Genomic DNA, 22,861 nt, shown 5'->3' with positions numbered 1-22,861 from the left:
GAACCTGTTTTCTTTTCTGTAAAGTGAGAATAATACATCAGTCATCCCTTAAAAGGTCATTGTAAGGAGCAAAAGAGATAACATAAGTTAAATGTTTGGTAAAACCTGATCTGCTATGTAAATTATTCTTTGAAAGTAGTGGTTAGAATAAAGAGGATGGATGTACTACAGATTACTGAGTGAAGTCTAGTAGATGCTATTATTCAACTGGTATATCAAATTCATTCTCAGCCCTCCTTGTAAAGCCTGATTATTTTCTGTTCTCTGTAGTTCAATGGGAAGGAGCTTTCATGGCCGTACGATCAATCTGTCACTATTTGGCATTTAAAGATCTTGATGCTAGAGGAAGGGGATGTCAGATTTGTCTTTGTCCAGTTTTACAGCGTCACTAAATCCAGCAACAAAAAAGATTGGTACCCTCAAGATATCCAAGAACACAGGAAGGGTAGCTACTCAATACTAGAAAGAAGGTCTTAGAATATCTAGGAGAGGGCTAAGGACTACACCTGTGATTTCTAAAGAGAATTTTCAGGTTAGGAAACTATACCAAATGAGGTTGGCAGCTTCTCTGTAACCACAGTCAAAAGTTACTGCCTGGCATGTTGAGAGGTAGGAACCCAGGCCTTTCCAGCCCTGCAGCCTCTATTCACCACACCATGCTGCTTTCACTGCATACCTAGAACATCGATTAAACCTAAGTCCTTGTTGTCCTAAATACTTGTAGAAAGCTCCTTGTTCTCAGCACAAGCAGCCAGGGAGGCTGGAATGCTTCCATGTGTTATTTACATTTGTTATTCAGACTACATAGGATTGTATTTGTTGTTCTTTCCCATTTTTATGGCATCTACCAGCCCAGTGTTTATGTCCATTTCTGGCTTCTCACTGTTGGGTTGCCTCCTCCCGCTGGAACCTTCTGGTCTCAGTTGTTGTTGTCTTTTTTTCATCCAAACAAAACATTTGATGAGTGTATAAAACACAACTTGCCCCATTACCACACCATCATTGTGATCAACACACAGTAGGAAGAAAATTTTAAAATATTACTTTACTTTGTTTTTATTAAAGCAAGTTTAAATAGTGTATTTGTACAATTTTAGAAAAATCTGATATCTCTTAATGAGGTTTGTTATCAACTTCACCTTCAAGGTAGGTAACTTATTTATTGTGTAGTGGGTTCCAATATTCAAACATTTCTGATCTTACAGAAGATAGTATAAATTTCATCATACACAGGAATTGCTACTACCCTCTAAGAATTCTGTAGGATCCTTATGCCTTATGCAGAAACATCATAAAGCGCCTCTACTGTTGAATAATATCAGGTCCTGATGGCTTCCCTGCTTGGAATAAAACAATTCTACAACAGATAGAAGGAGCCTTGACTTCAGGCTGTTCTCAAAGATAAATCGTGTTTCCTGGTATGACTATGAAGTGCCTAAGGTAGAGATGTTGGATGGAGAGATGGGAAAAAAAAACATTAGTGCAGATCTAGGAAGATATCTTCATGTGAGAGACAAGATAACAATTGGCTCCCTCATTTTATTTGAGCTAAGTATCACAGCATAGTCTTCTTGGATCCCTCTGCTAAAGAAGGCATTAGTGAAGGTCCTGAATTTACATGACTAACAAGGGAGTTCAAAGGACAGAGAGGATGGAAGAGGTAGGGGTCACAAGCATATTTCCCTAAAATAAATAAATCTACATACTTTTTCCTCCCACATACTAAAAATGGTTAACTCCTAAGTTGGGGAAGATTAAAAATGTAATTAACAATCTTAGTTATTTACAGACAATATAAAAACTGCACAAGCCAATTAATATAAAGTCTTTTGTTTTTCAATTTAAAAACTTCCTAGTATGACTCAAGTTCAGTTCAGCATGCCATTTTCAGCCACTTTTTCTTTGCTAAGAAGAACTACTCAGTGTTTTCTTCCAAGTATCATTTTTAATATACAAGACAATTAAGATAGACCCTTCTATATTATGAAAAATTTTAAAAGAATACTGCAGGCAGCTTAGAAAGAAACAGCCATAACTTATTCTTTGGTATGACCAAAAGTTACCAAATATTGACATTTCAAGTGATGAGAAATTGCCAACAGAAACTAAATTCTGGCAAAAACAGTTTTAAAAGGAAAATCTCCACCCACAGTTTTGTAGTGCAAGCTTTCGAATTTAATTTTGGAAATAATTGTATTTATAAACAGAAAATTCCAACTCTAGTAGTATGTCACTTACTCTGATTCCTCTTTTATTACCACTAAAGTTTTTTGCTTATCTACAATACATCATTTCAGTTTTCTCCAAGGTTTTCTAAATTTCTGTTCAAGGAGGAAATTCATTCAAAAACATACATCCCTTCTAAAAATCAGGCTGAAGACTATATGAGTAGGTGGCTGCATAGCAGCAGACACCAAGTTTTAGTGGTGCCATTTTCACACACTTTTGTTATTTTTTACAAAAAAAGAAAAAAAAATCTTTTTTTTTCCCAGAAAAAAGTACCTGAACCAATGACTCCAGCCCTCTCTCAGCTTCTCTGGATTAACTATGACACGCTTCACCTCAAAAGCACACGTGCATACATATTCATATGGTTTCATTCCGGAATTAGCAATGCCACCACCTCTCACCAGCTGTGGACCTTTTCCTGCTTGTGGAACTCACTAAACTTGATAAATATACTGCAAAAACAACAACCATCTTGTGTCCCAGAAGCTTCCAGTTTACCTAGGTTGACCTCTTTGCTCCTATACTTTCTTACCAACTTAAAAAAAAAGTCTCCCCAAATGCACATATACCCTTACATCCCCAGCATCTAGGAAAAGTTTTCCCCACAAAGGACTTTCAGAAGTTAAGGTTGTAATTGCTTTTAAGCCAGAGGGCACAGATACCATGTAAGTCCTATATGACTTTCCTCTACCATGTAGAGCCAGCAATGATCTGGCATACAGCACAAACACAGTGTAATCAACACTCAGCAAAGTGAATGGTACCGATCTGGGATTACTCCTGGTACCCATCCCTCATTCCCTGTGCATATCATATGGAATACTAAGATGGAAAGTACATTTGTCCTTGATGCCTAACTCTCTTCCTTTAAAGAACTTCTACATTGTCCTAATAAAGCCTTAGTAACTGCCTTATCCTTTGCATCTAAATGGTTAGGAGCCTCAGCCCCCTTGGAGACATGCTCTTCAGAATGGGGAAGATCACTAGAGTCCATTTCATTCCCCGTAAATCCATCCGTTTCTTTCTCCCTCCCAACTCCTGAAGTCCGATGGATTCTGTTCTCTGTGGATTCCATTGCTTCTCCTTCTCCCTCAGAAATGACAGTCATGGGGCTGCTTTGAATTCGGTTCCTCATGCTATACCTGCTGCTTGCTGCAGAAGGTGGTGTCCGGCTCCGGCCATACCTAGGGCCAGAGAAGGACAGACTCCTTGGCATCAGGCCTTCATTCTTGGCCCACTCCTCCTGGGCCCTCCTGTTCTTGTTTGGAGAGCAGCTTGAGGGGCTGTCAGGGGTGTCTGGTGAGGGCTCTGACTTGGATCTTTGAAACCTTGGGTCTGTATTCTTCAGCATCTCAGCTGCTGACATTCGAGAGCTGGCATCTGTCCGGCTGCCCTTTTTCAGCAGCAGAGCTTTGAAGTTATCACTGCTGGTACTACTCTTACGAATACTTCTCTGTATCGATCCTGCTTGTTTAAGGGAAGCCAGACTGGGGGCAGTACCAGTGGGTGTCACTGGGGGTGATGGAGAATGGTTTCGGGAATGATCATCGTCAGAATCCTTCCGGCCAAGGACTTTCCGTTTAGATCTGAAACATAAGAACAAATGTTTTAAAATAAGTTATTCTACGTGGGTCCACAAGGTAGCAATCAATAACATCACACTCTCAGTCACTGAAGACTCAAACTGTCATCTGAGTTCATTTTCTGATAATAATAATAGCAGACATATATGCATAAATGTATACATATATTTGTAATGGTTTCATGGTTTACAAAGTTTTCTGGTTCACAAACAAAGTGTTTAGGGTGTCCCAGTTTTTTAAAAAACTGCAATAAGACTTTTGGGACACCCTATATTATCTCAACTGATTCTTACCACAATCCTGTGAGGTAGGTGATAAGTATTATTATCCCTTTCTTACAGATGAGAACATTGAGGTTGAGTGAGATTAAGTTGATTTGCCCAGGCTAACAAAGTTAGTAAGTAGCAGTGTTGGGATTCGAACACTGACTACAATCCCATGGTTTTTGCACTAAAAGACTTCCTTATAGAATTTATTAGACAATTGAACCTTACAGTAATACAATGCAAGTCACCTCATGCCTTTATATTATATCAGTTCTTTCCTCCTCCAGTTCTTTTCCAGTTTGGTTCCCAGGACAGGACAGGCCTGGTATGTAACCTAGTCCCAAATTACCTTCCCTACCAAGGACTCCTGGTAAAGCAGCTCTGCTTATGAAGGTACACGTTAATCACAACACCTGCTGGTGGACCTGCCTGCCACAAGTCGCTCCCCATTCCCGTCCATCCTCCACTCAGAGATGAAAGAGATCTTCCTAATGTGCAGGTCTGACCATGTTACCTCACCCTCTACTCAAAAAACCCCAGTGGCCCCCAGGATCAAATAGAAAATCCTCTGTTTGGCATTCAAAGTTCTTTATAAACTAGTCCCTGCCCCAACCTTTATGCCTCCTCCTCAAATACTCTGTGATCCAGTGACACAGGCCTTCTTGCTGCTCCTTGAACAAAACGCTCTATCTCTAAGCTCCAGTCATTTTCACTAGCCGTCCCCCATGTGAGGAATGCCCTCTATCTCTGCCTTCTGGCTTCTCTGGCTTCCTCCAAGTCCCAAAGCCTTCTTGATTCACCTTTAGTTCTAGTGCTTTCCCTTAGATGATTATTTCCCATCTATCCCTTACATAGCTTCTTTGCATGTGGTTGTTTGTATGTTGTCTTCCTTAATGGACTGTGAGCTCCTTGAGAGAACAGACTGTGTTTTACCTTTCTTTGTATCCCCAGCACACAGCACAGTGCCTAGCACATATTTATTGACTAACAAAAACTGAATTAGACTTCCTGAATTTCTAGAATCAAATCTAAATCTCTAGGAAGCCAGTTCTTAGGACCAGAGATGTGAAATTGCAGGACCATATCAGAATTCAACACCTAACCTAAGAGACCCTAACTACCCTGGAGTGGATAGGGTACTACAGATTTAAGGGGCATACAGGTAGAGGTGTGGACCTGAGGCATTCATTTCAAAGCTAGTTCATTAAAACTGGTTAATTTGTGCATAATCTTGTTTGGGCTTTCTCTTTGACCTTGGTTATGTATATGGACATGATTTCTACTTCTACTGGTGGAGAGAGACTATTAACTGACTAAACGGAATATTGCCTTTTTGCTGTTCTTCCTTAAATATCATTTCAACAATCCAATGCATAATTAAAGTGAAGTATATTTGTGTCTCTGTTTAAGCAAATCTAATATTGTTAAATCCCTTATAAGGCTGTTTCAACCAACCTTGTTTCACACTTCCATTATTATAGTACATTATTACCAAACTAACTCTATAAAGTTTAAAAAATAACTGACCTGTGTCATGTCATATTGCTTAATATTGTGTTTTCACCAAGAAGCAATTATCAATTTTGGGTACTGTGTGACTGAATTTTTTAAATACAGATTTACAAAACAGATAAATCAAGGTGATAGGGAATATAAAAGGATTTACTATGATATTCCTTTAAATTACAAGCTCCTCTGTATTTCTAGTGCCTTAAAATAGGATCCAATTTTAAAAAAAATTTGTCATGTGTTTTATTAACATATTTACTGTGTAAATCAAGGACAGTTGTAATGGCATCTTCAAATGCAAGTCTGAAATACAGCATCAGGCAAGGAACTTTTCCTTAACCAGATGATCAAGAAGGTCCTTCCTACCCTAAAATTCCAAAACTAGGGAAGACAGACACAATGCTGTTTTGCTGCTGCATGCTCTCTGGAACAGAAAGGAGGTGTGTAGAATTCATTGCTAGCTACAGGGATTTGGTGCTTATAAATATCCTCTCTAACATTGCTACCAACCAAAGAGCTAGAAAATGGGAAGAGGAAAAGTAGCCCAGTGATAATCTAAAGTAAAACAACATTGAAAAGCTTCAGAATTCTGATCGATGCCAGTGGTCTATTATGATTTAAGGAGACTGACGATGAAGTATGTTTCCTGCCTCTTAGTAGACTGGTGGTAGACTACAGGTATATAATGAAGTTTACACTTTTTGACATTTCTCTGATTACATGAGGTGTTCAATGGTTTTGCTTAATTGTACTTATTTGTCACAATGGAAGGTTTTATTGAGGGAGAGAGAGAGATTTAGTCATTGGGAAATGATAGTGATATAAAAAAAGGAAGTTTGATAAAGCATTTTCTAAAGTGCCTTGAGCAGTGGAGTAGCAATTAAAAGACTGGCTGAATAGTGCCCAGGGTTGGGAGTATCACTAAGAATGAACTGACATATCACCATTTGGAACTGCAGAAACTGACACTAAGGTTCATTTAATTGTAATGAATAAAGCATTGATCTGGGGGAGGGTTAGGCTTCATTCAGGGTTCACTAATGGTCTACAAAGAATCTACAGGGTGATCCAAAGACCATTAGTGAACCCTGAACCAAGTTTAAGACCCACCACCCACTCCAGTTCAATGCCTTATTTAGGACAATTAACCTGAGATACACAAATTTATTTTTAATAAATATTTGATAACCATATTTTAATATGATTAGTTTCTTTTGTAATCCTATGTATTTTACTTTATGCACATTATTCTAAGAAAAAGTCTAAGGGTTTATCAGATTGCCAAAGACACAAAACAAGGTTAAGAACCCCTGCCTTAGATCATTAAGATTATAGGGCAACATCTTTCCATGCATTAATAACTAAACTATCTACTGACATATTCCTTTTCCATGGTCTCCTCAAAGTAACATCATTGTCCTCTGCTTTATTTCTGGTGTCGATTTGTTATTTTCTACAAATGTTAAGTGGGTATGCAGACCAAATTAGTTTAAAATCAAGGATCTCACTTTCTAGAGGCTTTTCTGTCCTGTCCAATGTACCTAACGTATCAAACAAGTATCCAGCAAAATCTAATCTGTCAATCAACAAATGTTTACTCAGGACATGCCACTGATTGGTATTTATGTGCACAATTAATATATGTATTTCAAATAATACCTTGCTATTTTTATTGTAGAGAAATCTATTTTAAGAAAGATCATGTTTCAATTTTCTTTATTCAGTTTCTAAAATACAAACTATTTCAATATGGTCTGTAGTTACAGCATTGCACTGTTGGCAGGAGTGACTCTTTTACCCTTTCCTGAAAATTGTTCAGTCAGTTAACAGTCAGCAAGACTGGGCTAAATTCTCTGCTCAGATTACATAGTGTCATAAAATGAAGCACAGCTATATCATACTACTTTTGGTTTTTGTTTTTAATCACTGATTTAGATTAATGATATAGTTGGAAACACACTGGAGTTGAGATACGAAGATTTGGGTTTGATAATGGACCTTGGCATGAGATCACAACTCTTAGAGCTTCAGTTTCCTTATCCATAAAATAGATATGATGTATGCACAAGCTACTTTATATAGTTCTGAAGAAAGCACTTTGTAAATTGTAAAGCCTCATACAAACGTGGGCTAAAAGGACTTCGGTTTTTTCCTAATACAATGCTTTACTTCTAATAGCAAAGACTGCTTACTACCTAGACATTAATATTGCATCAATTTTTAAACACTAAAAATGTAATGCAATATTAGAATAGCCAATGTCTAACCATTCAAATTCAGCAAAAAGATTAATATTGTATATGTGGTTTTTAAAAAACAAAATGGCTTTAAAAGCCTGCTTAAGCAGCTAATATTGGCTTAGAAATTATTTGCTTCAATAAATGTGAAGAATTCATACCACCTTGGGTGCTCTATTTTCCATCTGGCTTTAAATCTAAACTTGGTTGATATGCATTATGAAATTGCTATCTGAAGTCTGTGAGCTCAGAGAAAATCTTCCTTTTTTTCCTTCCTTCTTTCCTTTTAATATGGAGTCTGGGTTCTGTTGCAAAAACATTAACTATTATATCCACATCATTTAGATGAATTCTTATTGCTCCTGCTGATAAATTACAACATGGATATGCTACTTATGAAGCTGACAATACACATATTTGATTTTTTAATCACAAACTACACTAAGGATATATTTGGCCTTTTATATAGGCATCTACAACGTTTATACAAGATATCAAATGCTTGTTTTCACATCTTCACATGTGAATGCATCATTAGGAAGAGAAAGATTCTATTTTGGTGTTTATTTAAGGCCAAGAAAACAAATGATAGGATCACAGATTTAGAACTAGAATAGACTTTTTAGGTCATCTAGTCCAATTTCCTCACTTCACAGATGAGCAAACTGAGACTTAGGATGATGAAGTGATTTAGCTGAGGTCATATTGGTAGCAAGTGCTGGAATTTTAACTTGGGTCTGCAACAGGAAAACATGCCAGAGACTTAAGCCAGCTTTTTAGGAAAAGTAACTATTTAAAATGACATTAAAGGTCAGGTTTCCTCACTGAGTCAAGCAATTTGTACTAGGGAAAAAATCCAAATTAACAGGTCAAATTATAGCCTCTTAACTCTGGATCCAATGTTCTTTGCAAGCTTGTGGGCTGGTTATTAGTGCCATTGGTTTCAGATTCAAGAGCATGCTTCTTTCCAGTTTCCCTGGTATTAGAGTTTGGTAATTAAAAAGAAGAGGAATGAAACGTTGAAGAGATGATTTTAGTACCTACTAGAATTTGTTGCTAATGGCTGAATACACAGAAGGTCTACATTTGGGTTGTAATCTCTTACCATGATTTTTTAAAACAGTTTTATTCACTAGCTTTAATGTATACAGAATATTATTTTGGTGTTCTCCAAAATGGGATGTATCTATATCATACAATGAATCTTGAATGTAGGCAGAATAGTACGTTTTATCCCATGCAACAGTTTTTGAGCAAGAGACAGTTCATGTAATGTTATTTTACACACAGAAAACTGAATACATGTATATGATAGAAGTTCCTTGTTCTCAGGCATAATAAGGTATTTCGTGCAAATCCTATGATATATAAGGTCCTTAGGAGGCAAGAAAAATAATATATTGAGTAAAATTTCAAGTCTAATTTGTATTTACTTCAAAAAGTGTACACAATGACTTGGGGGTGTGGGGATTAAAACTGTCCAAACCACAATAAAAAAAAGGGAGGCAGGAAAAAAAAGTGTATGCAAAATGCATGCAAAAATGGAAGCACTTTTTAAAAAAAATCCCATCTTATTAAAAAAAAAAAAACCTCTCTGAGTCCAGTAGATGGCACTATCAGTACACCTCAAAATCCACGTTTAACAAACTATGTTTTTTTTTCTTTCTGTTTAAAAGGCGTCTGCTTTTGTTGATATCTGCAAATTACCTGAAAAAACTGATTTGGCACAAAACTAAAATTAAAGAACTGTAACTTGTAGATGGGAAATAAATAAATACCAGAATACTAAGTTCATTCAAACCACAGGGCACCAAGACACTCATTCCACATCTCATCCTCAACTGGATTATGAGAATCTATAATCCAGCTCTTGTCATATATTTTGTCATATGACTGACAGTTGGTATTACTTGCCAGTGTATGTCATGCTTGCCAGGAGGCATGTGTTGAATCTCTGTCCCAAACTGCACCATAAAAGCAGCAGAGAGTAAAGGAGTTGGAGGGAAAGAAGGAAATGGAAATAGAGACACAGACAAAATCAACAGTGAAGTTAGTCAGGCAAAGAATCACAAAATACACTGAAGAGAGAACCTCAAAATATAATTTTAGAGTGTAGGATGTATAGACAAATTAGATTACCAAAGCAAACTTTGTTTCTTGGATCACAAGAAATAAAACATAATCTTATTATCTTGATTTACCAGTAATAGAGGAGATACATTAGTCAGAAATCTAAGCAGGATTCATGGATTTCAATTTTTTTTTCCCTAAAAATAAGCTGGGACATTTTTGGGAGCTGTCATAAGCACCTAAAAGGAAACAGTATTTAGGTACCTGTGGATAGCTGCAAAAAGATCTTCTGTCGTCCTGGGTCTACTTGGAGTTGTCACCTCATCACCCCCATCTTCCTTGTGGCTACTGCATGGTCCAGGGGAGGTACATACCATGTCAGACTCAAACACCCCAACTGCAGAGGAGAAAGAATGTACATATTTAACATAGGAATGATTTGGAATTTTAGTCTTTAAGAAAATAATTTTCATTGCTACTCAAAAAATGCAAAAGCCATAGGAGTACAGGCAATGTGGTTTACAGCATGATTTTCATTAAGAACAGAGGAAAAGGGGCAGCTAGGTGGTGCAGTGGATAGAGCACCGGCCCTGAAGTCAGCAGGACCTGAGTTCAAATCCGACCTTAGACCAAACACTTGACACTTACTAGCTGTGTGACCCTGGGCAAGTCACTTAACCCCAATTGCCTAAAAACAAAACAAAACAAACAAAAAAAAACAGAGGAAAAATGGTGAGGTGGGCCAATTGAGGAGATGGCATGACAGGCATTAATTCCCATGCTTTTTTCTGTTGAATGATATAACACTCTGTGGAACTCCAATGCCTCATTTAAATACATTTTTTTAAATCTTAAAACTATCATTTAGATGTCAGCACAAAAATGCTTTATGTAGCCTCCTATTCCTTACTTAATTGCTTTGATTGAGGTTGTTTTTAATCTAATTTTTAAAAAAAACAATTAGATGCCTCTACAAGGCACTGCAGGAACTCTAGGCAACACTATATTGAATATTTCAATCTAATCTCACATCCCTCAGTCCTAGGTCTAAAAGTCCCAAACTCAGTTGAGTTCAACTACACATTAGCAAAGAGAAGAGGAAAGAGAAACCAGACTTACTGTTTGCATCCTCTCCAGAGGGGGGACTGCCCACATTACCACCACTATCTTCACTGCTCTCTATTCTGCTGCCTTCAGCTGAAGTGCTTGGCTCCTCCTGCTTGGGAGCTCCTTGAGCTGGTGATGCACCAGGCTGTACCATATAGACATCCGCTTCCACTCCTGCAGCTCCTCCCTCTGGCACCGAGATCCCAAAGTCTGTATCGGCAGAACCAGGTCCTCCTGCAAAACCCCCTTTCGCCTCTTTGCCGTTCACATCAACTACCTCTCCCCTGGCTGAGCTGCTGACACTTTCATTCATGTTGGTTGTTTTCTCTGCTGTGAAATCGATGTGCGGAGGTGGCACGACAAGGAACAGTTTGGGTTTCTTTGAAATAGGAGGTGGTTTCTTACTGGGTGAGGAGCCATGTGTCTCTTTTGGAGAGCTGGGCTGCTCCTGGAGCAATGCAGTCTTGAGGCCAGGAGATTTCTCATCCTGCCCAGAAGTCTGCACTCCTTCCTCAGCGTTTGTTCCTGCAAAGGATGCTTCAGAGCACGGTACAGCATGAGCTGCATCTCCAGGCCTTTGAAGGGTGGCAAGCTCAGCCTCCCTGCTGTGCTGACCCCAACACGAGCCCTTTGCAGGAGCTGCAAGTGTGTTTTTAAAAGGGACATTCTGGGCTTTGCTGCTATCCACTCCATTGATGCTCTGTCTGTGTTTAAAGGCAGATGATGGTTTTAAAGGACCATGTGGAACCACAGAATTATTTTCCTGAGATTCTATTTCAGAAGCTGGTTTGCCTGGCTGTGCTTCTGATGTTTCTGGGGGCTTTTTCACAGGCCTCAACCGTACCATCTGTAATACTTTAGTGGTTATTAGGGGCATTGGTGGTTTAGCGGTTTCTTCCTTGGTGAGAGGCTGTTTAAAGACAGCACAAGAAGAATCCTGCTGGCTACACTTTTTAAAAGAAGGCCAAGCTTTCATCAACTTGGGGTCAAGAGGTGGAGCAGGTGGAGGAACCAAAGAGGGAAAGAGAGATGAAGGAGGAGGTGGAGGCAAGGAAGCAGCTGAATCTGGCATACTAAAGGATGTGGGGGGAAGAGGAAAGCATGTATCAGTTGGGAGGAAGGAAGAAGCAAGGGCTTCTGGGGGTGGAGGAGGGAAAATAGGGGAGTGTTGTACAGTAGATGGCTCCAAGGTATCTGCTAAAGGAGGAGGAGGAGGAGGGAGAGGGGAGTGATCAAGAGTATGTACAGATGTTGGGGAAAGAAGAGGGATGGAAGGCGTGCCTATGGCTGAATCTAACTTCTTCATATTCACACTGCCTTCAGTTGAAGTATTGGAAGAAAGAGAAGTTGAAGATGAAGAGATGGATACTGAAGATATCAGAGAGGATTTTCTTTCAGGCACTTTGGGCTTCAACTTTGATTTTCTGTTTCCTGGTGAGATGGATTTTAAAAACACAGGCACAGGGGTAAGCGCAGTAGGGGTATTCGACTGACTGGAATAGCCACTAGATGGGGAAGTGACCCTGTGAGACTTCTCTGGGGACATGTTCTTTGGTTTGGCCAGTCCACTAGACACCTGTGGAATACCTGGCACCCTGGACCCATCCTGGAGATGGCTGGTGGCAAAATCACCCAAAGGGGCAACAGCATTAGGTGGACATGTTCCACTGGATTTCCCCAGATCTTCCTGCATGCCTGTGTAGTCAAGGTAATAACCCCAAGGATCGCCACACTCTGACTTGACACTGCTCGTGTCACTCTGAGACGGTGTGACTGCACAGAGGGAGTACACATTTGGTGCTGTGGCTGATACCATGCTGCTGCTTGTGCTGACTGTGCTCTGGCTACGGGAACGGAGGAGCCACGGTTCCTCATAATCACTACCGGGGCTTGGGAAGGGGAACTACTATCTTTACACTGCAGATTTAATTGCAGAGAATGTTGGAGGGTAGCAATCAAAGTCTCATTGAGCACCTGCCCATTGGGCTGGGTTTTTTTCTTGGGGGACCTTCGAAGGGAGTCTGTTCTGAAAGGTGGAAGGGGAGGTTTCTTCGCTTTCTTTAAGGAAATGTTTCGTGGCAGAGATTTATCACAGTGTTGTGACCGGTCACCTTGGTTTTTGTGGGCATTACCATCAAAAACATTAATCACACTGTGCCTGGGGTTCCCAAAGCCATCACTGCTATTGCACTGATTTCCTGATTTGAGTCCAGAGTCCACATGCATGGAAGTGTAGAAGCCATCATGGTCTACTGAGTAGACAGAACTTGCATCCTCTTTGACTGAGGCTCGGTCTAAACTACTGCTGCTCATGTTACTAGCAGGAGTAGAGTAGCCAGGCGTACTACAAAGTGGCTTGTGTGGGGATGCCCTCTCATTACCTGAGGCTTTATATTCCCAGGACTCTGTGCTACCATGTGCTCTATTACCTGAATAACTGTACTCACTCTTGCCATCACTATCCTGGAAATGGCTTAGAAAATTCAGGTTGTTTCTGCAGTTATAGGCAACATTTCGGGACCCATTCTCCTTGCTCCCTGGAGTGTTCAGAGAGACATCCGAGTCACAGAGGGATGCCATCATGACTACATTGCTGGTCTGTGAATGTCGTGTAGAGCTATTCTCACTCCAGTTACCACTGGAAGACTGATGATCATCTTTTATGGCACTGATGGTGGCAAGATTGTCTCTGGACTTCATTGTCTTTGCATAAGATAATGAGCTGGTGATTTTGCTGTCCAACTGTCCAGTATTCTGGACTGTGTGAATAGCAATAACCTCTGATGATGAAGAAATTGTGGCATTTGCTATGAGGCTGGTAGAGTAGGTTGCATGAGGAGAAACAACACAAGCTGGGCTTGTTTTTTCACTTTCATGATGCCTCAACTCCTCAGATTTGGGCCTTGATAACATCCCAGGCCTTGAGATACATCTCACATGCTCAAGGCCCTCATCAACTTGCAGCTTACCTATCTGGTAGGAAAGAATACTAGCCAAGTCCTCTGCAGGGTCAACAACACCCTGTGGTGTCTCTAGTGGCTGAAGGGATACCCTTGTTCCAGGACGAGGAAGGCTATGGAAACCTCCATCACTGTGGAGGCGTGGAGATAAAACAATGCCTGCAGAATCACTCATCACTGACATGTTCCCTGATGAGATGGAGAACTGGCTCATCTGGGCAGCAATACCTTGCCCCTTTTGGGCCCTTATTCTTCTCATTGAAGGGGGCACAACTTTCACTTCATCAGTCTGACAACTGGAATCCCTGGTTTCAGAACGCTGCACAACAGATCGATAGTTGTCAAGCCTTCCTAGTGTGGAGTAGTGGTCTGGGACATACATCGAGTGACCACGGAAGTCATTCTGGCTAGTGCCAGTAGCTGGAGATAAAGCAGAAAAACAGTTATTACCTGAAAACAAAATGATAATTGGATTCATCACCTTTCCCCTGATACACACACAACACAAAAGCTATTTGCCCTGATTCTTGGGCAATTTAACAAAATACCCTCTTTTCTCTTAATTTGATTTTTTCCTCTCCTTCCATTGACATTTAAAGCAATTTAAGTATCTGTTGGCAATTGCTGGAGGGTAAAACAGCTCATCATGCAGTTATGTATCTTTTTTCCTTTATTTTTATATTCTCTGACAGACTAAGTGCTATGTTCCAGTCTCAGAAACTAAAGCCCCTTAATCTCTATGAAGACAGTAAATACCTCACAGATGACTTAAAAAACCCAAACAGAAAAAAGAAGAAAGAAAAAAGAAAACAACCCTGAAGTCTGTTTCTAGACCTCGGGGAGAGAGAAAATTACCTTTCTCTGCATGGCTACAGACAGGGTGGCTACTGGTCTGTGACCTTCATTCCTAGAAGTGACTACATGTCAGTGGTTGAGCCATAATTGATTATTTAGATGCCATTTGTGAAGCATATTGGTATGAATAGTGTTAATGCCACTAATATTTTATGTAAGAAGGCATTCCAGAGGAAGGGAAATGTGATTTACAGACCCATCTGTGTTTTAAACATTTTCTTCTCCATCTTAAACTATAATCATCTGTTGGTGACATTCAAAATTTCAATAGCAATCTGTTGTGCTATGGACAGAAAGAAGTGACTTCTGGTGGGGCATAAGGAATAGGAATAGATGAAATCTTGCCAAGCAAAGTTCTGATCCAGCGAAAAATTCTTCAAATTGTCATCATTTCTTGGAGCTATACATCAAACAGAACGTAAATGTATTCTACAACTAAAAACAAGGAAGGAAGCAAAGAGAGTGTGAGGAAGGAGTAAGAATAAGTAGAGCTAAACATAAAGCTTTCCAGTTTCCCATGAAAGACTAGCAGCTTAAAAAAAATTGGGGGAGCCAGGAACTTTGCCAAAGAGAAATGAGGAAGTTAAATTATGCATAGCAATCACTAAGAAAAAATAAATGGGGAAGAAACTCACCACAGTAAGAAATAAACATCCCTTTCCATTTTGTATTACTGTCTGAGCAAGAATCTTATTGAATTGGTACCAACAATAACCACTCTCTTGTATGATGTCGATTCAAATGACATAGTATTAGCTATGACTTAAATAATAATTCATCCATTTTTCATCTCTGATTTGGAATAGCTCAAAGTGCTCTTCTGTCATCACTTCTACTTTGCTCCATTACCACTGTCATTAGGGTGTATCCATCTTGGGTTCAAAATCCTAAAAACTTCCCCAGCTATAGAAGGGTTATATCAATATATTAATAGGAAGTTTGTATCAATGGTATGCTAGGTGTTTCATGGAAAAATAAACTGCACACAGTACCAACCCAATGTGCTAAGCTTCTTTTCTCCTACCATGATGCTGTGGAAAATTTTTATCTTTGGTTCTCTCCAGAGGAGTGAAAAGAACATGCATATATCCTATTGGAACTGAGATATGGTTAGAAAATGTATTGTCTTTCCTAGGAAATGGTCACCAGTGTCTAAACAAGAAAAATGTTGCCCATTCTTGGGAAAAGGGAATGAAAGATACAGGGATCATCCACTTAACTGGAAAATGATGGTGATAATGACTATATGGACTTTAAATGACATATGTTTAAACTTCCAGTCATTGAAGCAAAATAATACCCTATTTCCACCAAAAATTAACATTTGGGGTAGATGTTTTTCTGCCAGCATTTTAGATATCTTTGAATTGTAAACAATAAACTGTACAGGGTATTTGCCTTCAAAAGCATTTAGAAATAGGAAAGTAACTATTTACACGAGGAAATAAAAGATATTCTATATTGTTTCAGGCCTTAATTCTAAAGACAAATTCAACTTTAGTTTTTCAAAATAGTAGTAAAATCAATTATAAATGTATGTAACCAAAGCTATACTTGTGATATGATGGTGCCTGAATTAATTATTTTGTTATACCAAGAATATATTCTACTCATCTGAGAATCAGGAAATATGCAAGTAAATATATTTGGAAAGTCGATATAGGTCTTTAGAAAAGTTCTCTCATGCCAGTTATAAATGACTCAAAATGTTCTTGAATTTTGATCTGCAGCTGCCTCTACATTCAGGAAATGTACAGAGGAGGTGGGGAAAAAAATGACTCTAATTTTTTAATATGGATAAAGATTGGACCTGTGATTTCACTGGTGAAGAAAATTCTCTACCCATGCAAGTGGGCACCTTCTCTGCAACTGACATAGTGTTACAGTTGCCTAGAGCAGAAGTGTCAAATATGCAGCCCACAACACTGCTGAGTGTGGCCTGAACCAGATTAAAATGTAATTAGGAAATATTTAACAAAATAAAATGAAGATAATATTAATATGTGGTTTTCTAAGATAATATGATGCTCACAGGAATTCTTGTGCATTCTTTAGTGGCTCCTGTTTCTATTTTTTGAGTTTGACACTACTGAAATGCAGCATCCAGAGGTTATGTGATTTGTCCAGGGTCACAAGGCCAATGTGGGTCAGAAGTGGGACTGCTCTTCCTGGCTTTGAGGCCAGTTTTTTCTCCTCTATACTGCACTGCCTTTTCTAATTTTAAAAAGGAAAATTAAAATATGATATAATTTTAAAAACCCCTTAATCAACTAATACTTGGAAGACAGCTGATACCACACTAAAGAGGTAAAATCTTAAATGGGATAACCAAGGTTCAACTGAAATTTAATATGGTTTTAAAGATGATAAATGGAAATAACTCATCTTTTCCCCCCTTCTTATTTAGCCTTTTTTTTAAAACACTAGGTAATTTGATTCAGAGGTGAAATAACATCAGTTCTAGGTATGCTTTGAGGGGGGAAAAATTGGTAGGTTTGACCTAGTTTTAAAAAGTGTGATGCGTCTTCAAAAGCTCATTTACATGATTTACAATATACTCTACACATACTCTGATATTTAATATACTTCCTATTCCGTCATGTGAGAAATTAAGGTTTTGACTCAGATTCAAAAAGCTCAAATCTGTCAGCTATTCGATAGGTATTTAGAAAGCACATCACTTACATCATGAGTTTGGAGGTATTAAAATGAAGTATTTTTTCTTAGTGTCTGCCTTAAATAGTCTTTATTTACCTAAGCTATTTTACTATACATCTCTCCTGTGTCACATCTAGAGATTATTCTTGATTATTCAAGGGATATGTGAAAAAAGATATTTTTGATAATGAAAAAATTTTTAAATTCAGAGCTTCAAAACCTAGGTGCCTATAAGTGTAAGCCAATAGAGAGAAATAAATAGCCAAAGCCAACAGGAATGGGAAACCTTTTGATTATCTTGGCATTGCTAAATTTGCTCTTCTAGAAAGAGAAAATTATCTTAGATAAATATTCCCACACTCCCACTGTCAAACTCTCTAGTTAGCCTATTTACCCCAGGAGAGAAACTAGACAGAGCAGATGTCTCTTCTATGGGAAATGAGTAAGATTTTATAGTCTTAGTTGACCTCTGGCTATTATAATGCTGCTTCTTCAACTACAGTTTCACTGTAAAGCTCAATGTTTTTGGGGCATGACAATCCTCACTCCTCCCAGCAGCTGTTCACAGAATCTCAGAGTTAGAAGGAATGTTACATGTTATCTAACTCAACTCTCACATGACAAGACTCTCTTCTGTAATTTATCCAATAAGTGGCTTTCTAGCTTGTACTTAAAGACATCCAGTGAGGGGGAACATGCTACTTGCTGAGAAAGCCCATTCCACTTTTAGATGGTCCTAATTATTACAAAGGTTTTTGGGGTTTTTTTTCCTTCTTATAGCAATCCTCAATTTGCTTCTTTGCAACTTTCATCCATAATTCTTAGTATATTAAATTGGGTGCTTGCCATTCAGTCCTAGAAGGCTTGATTCCAAGGAGAAATGAGCCTGGGCACCTAGACACCATTCCTTCATTGAAAGGACCCAATGTAATTACTGGAACATAGGCTGCACTGTGAACTAACAATATTGTTCCATCACAGCAGCCCCACAGGACAGAAGAAAGAACTGAGCGATGATTTATGGCATTACTTGGTTCGATGCTGTGTACTCAGATATTAATGACAAATTCCATACCTGTAAACTCTGAACTGTAAATCTCACACACACACACACACACACACACACACACACACACACACACACACACACACACATTTAACAAAATTCTCCCTGTGTCTCAACCTTAATATTTCTATGTATGATACACAGGATACTTGGCCTCAATTGAGAAGAAGAGCACTATATTTGGAGTCAAAGGACCTCAGTTGGATTCCCAACTTGTGATTTACTTCCTGGATGTCTTTGGAGGCAAGTAACCTAGACATTGAGTTTCAGTTTATTCATAGGCTCCCAAAATGGGCAGTACTAACCCCTGGGGGGCACTGGAATGATGGGGGGGCAGCAGTAGCCTCAGGTGCAATTGGAGGGTGTTGAATAAAAGTAAAGGGGCAGTGGAAGCATAAAGAAAGAGAAGAAAATTTTGAAAAATCATTCATATGTGTTTCATTTGTTCTATAACAGAATTAAAATTGTAGTGATAACATTATTTTCCAAATAAACACACAAAATGCAAATTATAACCAATCAATGGTCAAGTCCACTGACAGGTCTTAAAAAGCAAATGTTGGCAGAGGAGCATACATATAGTACATTGTCAAGAAGTCCAGCAGGCATAGGCAGGAACATGTGCATGTAATGACTTATTTACAGCACAATACTATACTTACATGATGAAATATTGCATCACCAAAATTTCAATGCAGGAAAAAAAAGCACAAATTTACAATAAATTATTAAATTTAAGATGCATCATTTTAACAAATACGTATTTTCTTATATTTTTGAAATGACACAAATTTCAAAAAAAATCACTAAAGGGTTAAAGAAAGCAGATTTCAGAGGGGGAGCACTGAATAATTTTTTTAAAAAGGGGGCAATAGGCTAAATAAGTTTTGGATCCTGAGTTTATTCATCTATAAAATGAAGGGGTTTGTACTGTGTGACCTCTGAAGCTACAGGTTTTGTATTAGGAGTTCGAGTAGGCAGCGACCTATATGTTATGACTTAATGACAACTGAAAACCCAGCCCATCCAAGAAATTCTTCCCATTCATTTGCCAAAGAACCTGAATTTTCCACTGTTTATTGAATTCTATTCTGATGTTTCATCAGAGCTTAAAGGTGCTATTGGGAACTTAAGAGCAAGAATATGAACTCTGGCAGGTCCTAAACCAGGCTAGAAAGACTTGAAGCATTAGTCCCACAACAGATTATTTGTTGCTCACTGAATTCATAGAATACAGCAATTGAAACCAAAACCAACAGGAGCACCAGCTCCACCAGCAACACTACCACCACCACCAACACCACCGGATCATTATCCTGCATTACTGACTCATTCTGCATGTCATCTCCAAGGACTAAATGGTTGTTTTTTTATTAGTAGGATTTTCTCCCCTTCCTAAGAATGTTCTTTTAAGTCTTGTCAAATGTCTTCTTGTGGTGATTCAATAAATATTATAAATGAGGGGGAGGGGCAGAACCCATGAGTTTTCTGATGACTATCTGCTAAGGAATGGAATAGCTGAAATTCCTATCAAGTGGAGGCAATATGCAATATGTTAGATTTGAGATAGTAGGTTATAAGGTCTTCTCCAGAAATCATCTGATAAAATCCAAATGCTTCTCTGAGAGTAACAAATTATCCCATTTGCATTCCAGATTCGTTTGCCATTGCCTAGTAGGGAGTGAGTTCCTTAAAGAGTGGGCAAATAAAATTTTGATGGGAAAGATACAAGTGTCCTAGAGAAGGTACCCTAGTCAGAATAAGGTCCCTGAGGGAAAGGGTAGAAAGCAATTAAATAGACTGTGGTACACTAAAATAGCAGGTATGACAGGAAAAAAATAGAGAAGTTAAAGATGAATATCACTCAGTTCACATTTTTGTGGGCAGTTGGACCTTCTTCCATGCCTGAATTCCTTCCCCTCCCATTATGAGAAAAGGACATTGTTTAACTCTGTTGTGATTTTTCACCAAATCATGCGAATTTGGGTTAATATAGCCATGTTTTTGCTCTCTAGAAGATAAAGCAGCAAAATATGTCTTTGAATGTTGTTAGAGGGGGGAAAGGTAGAGCTTGCACACTTCAGGAACTGAAGAAAGGGTCAAATAAAAGGGCAGGAAGAGCTATATCATACTGAATGTATTATTGTATTGTGGCTATATTATTTAAAGTAAGACAAACTAGGGGCTAACTCCAGTTCCTTCAGACCCTCATTTTTTTTTTACTGGTAGAAACCAGTTTCATGATCTTGGATATAGAGAAGACACAGAATGCATGCTATAGCAGAGCTGTTTGTTGCCATGATAAAATTGGGGATAAAAAGTATTAAGCAAATGTAGAGCAATTCTTAAAAGTAATTCTTATGAATGAGTAATTTTTATGAATTTACATTTGCCTTAAAAGGAAAGGAAATGATTTCCAAAGTATGAAACTTACAGAAAAAATATCCACAGGGAAAAGAGTTAAGAATTAGGAAAACTAGAACTATTCTGATATTCCTAGAGTCCTGAATAAATCACTTTCCCAGATAGCATTACAGAAAATAAGATTAGAGTTGTTCTAAACATGAAGGAGAAAATAAAAATTATACCCAAAACATTTTGGAAAAATGTAGAAATGAAAAAAAGAGGTCAAAAACCCTCACAAACATTTACTATAGGATAAAGAAGATAATGTTAGTTTAAAAAAAACTTGTAACTATCCTAAAGGCAAATTATTAAATGTTGATAACTGTTTTCATGGATGATGCTGCTGGCAAATAATTCTACTGAGGTAGTTAGTATGTGAAATATAATCAATGTGTTCTCTAAATTATTCTCAAACTAAGTTTTGGATATGTCTTATTGGAGACAAAATTTCAATACCATTGCCGAGTTATCCGATTACAGTCCTTTCTCATCTGAAGATCTGAATTTTAAATTAAGTGAAAGCTTAAATCCTGAATAAGTGCACCTGTGAGAATATTCAAAATCCCAGGAATACTGGGTGATAACATACCTCACAGAGTTGCCATGAGGAAAATGCTTTATAAAACTTTAAAGTACCAGCTGCTGTACAGAAAAGTTTCTACAATCCTCGTTCAGGTTAGAAGTACTCTCCTCTGTCCACCACCTCACCCAAATTCACCAAGCTAGTCAGTATTCATGGATTAAGTTTGCTTCAAAGGACCTCATGTAGGAAGAATCACAATAGGCCATCAGACTGTATTGGTTTTATAAGCATGAGTAAATGGGATTAGTTTAGTAATAACAGCTAGTGAGGATGAAGAGCAATGAAATACAGTTCTGATGAGCCATACCTAGCTCCTTTTGTATGTTGTCAGGGATTCCTGTAATAGTCTTTCTCCTTTTGACTTTCTTCGGCCGTCTTACGACAGTATCTGTGTAAATTAGAGACCGCCGAAGGCTGGCCTGGCGGTCGAAATTCTCCCCTAATGTAGAGTAGTGGAACAAGCAAAGCAAAGTTAATTTGAAGCACGCTGACACCATGCACTTTCTTCCAGTAGCTTGTTGTAGAAATGAAAAAAGGCATTAATGATGATGTTAGCTCAGTCATATGAGAATGTTGGCTTAAGGAGAAAAAAAGAGAAATAAAGCATACTATCACACCGAGGCTGGCTTCCACACTTTCAATACCCGTATACTTCCCAAAGTAGCAAAACTGCAGAGTATCTCCCAGCTACTTTCCAAACACAGAGCAGGACAGCAGCAAATGTCTTTCTATCACATTTAAAGTTAGAAGAGGGTTACCATATTATCTAGAAAGGGATCCCTTGTTATTGAATTGCTTTATGTGGTTCAAATAGTTCATATGATTATCCATTCCTTTTGTAATCTTCCAAAATTGTAATCTCCATGAAGACAGAAAGACCTTTACGTACTCCTTACCAAGACTAGCATACTGCCTCACACATAGTAAGTATGTCATAAATGAGCAAATGAATGTCCCAACGGATAACTGGTGTAAGTATAGCAATTTTTATGATATCCAAAAACATTCATTGGAACCAATAAAAAGTCATATAATGATAGAGTGATTTTCCCCAATGAGACCCAGTAACACTGAACTGAAAAAACTGATAATAGTACAGCCATTTAGGCTCATGTCATATTCAAAAATGCTAATGGTAAACCCATATGACTTTCTAGGGCTTAAGTTTGTGTAATTGCCATTTTTTTGAGCTGTCAAAAACCACCCCCCCCCCATTTAAAATAAAAGGGCAGTTCTTTCAGAGCAAACTTTTTTTCCATTGGCCAAATTAGTTTCTTTAGAAAACTGAGCATTAGATATAAATACTGGTTATATCTGTCTACTATCATCATT

At 38.3% G+C, this 22,861-nt stretch overlaps 1 protein-coding gene across 1 annotated transcript in view; it reads right to left on the bottom strand.

The window, feature by feature from the left end:
- Window positions 1–1,025: 1,025 nt before the first annotated feature.
- Window positions 1,026–22,861, bottom strand: part of NHSL1 (NHS like 1) — a 268,426-nt gene continuing 246,590 nt past the window's right edge. The window contains 5 exon segments of the mRNA XM_020973759.2: window positions 1,026–3,815; window positions 10,159–10,291; window positions 11,014–12,885; window positions 12,888–14,381; window positions 21,837–21,968. Coding sequence (XP_020829418.1) covers window positions 3,083–3,815; window positions 10,159–10,291; window positions 11,014–12,885; window positions 12,888–14,381; window positions 21,837–21,968 — 4,364 coding nt within the window. The 3' untranslated portion in view covers window positions 1,026–3,082.

The sequence above is a fragment of the Phascolarctos cinereus genome, unplaced genomic scaffold (assembly GCF_003287225.1).
Source record: "Phascolarctos cinereus isolate Bilbo 61053 unplaced genomic scaffold, phaCin_HiC Scaffold_5;HRSCAF=322, whole genome shotgun sequence".
Taxonomy (NCBI): domain Eukaryota; kingdom Metazoa; phylum Chordata; class Mammalia; order Diprotodontia; family Phascolarctidae; genus Phascolarctos; species Phascolarctos cinereus.
Note: the sequence above shows the minus strand (reverse complement) of the source record. Positions and strands in the feature narration are given on the sequence as shown.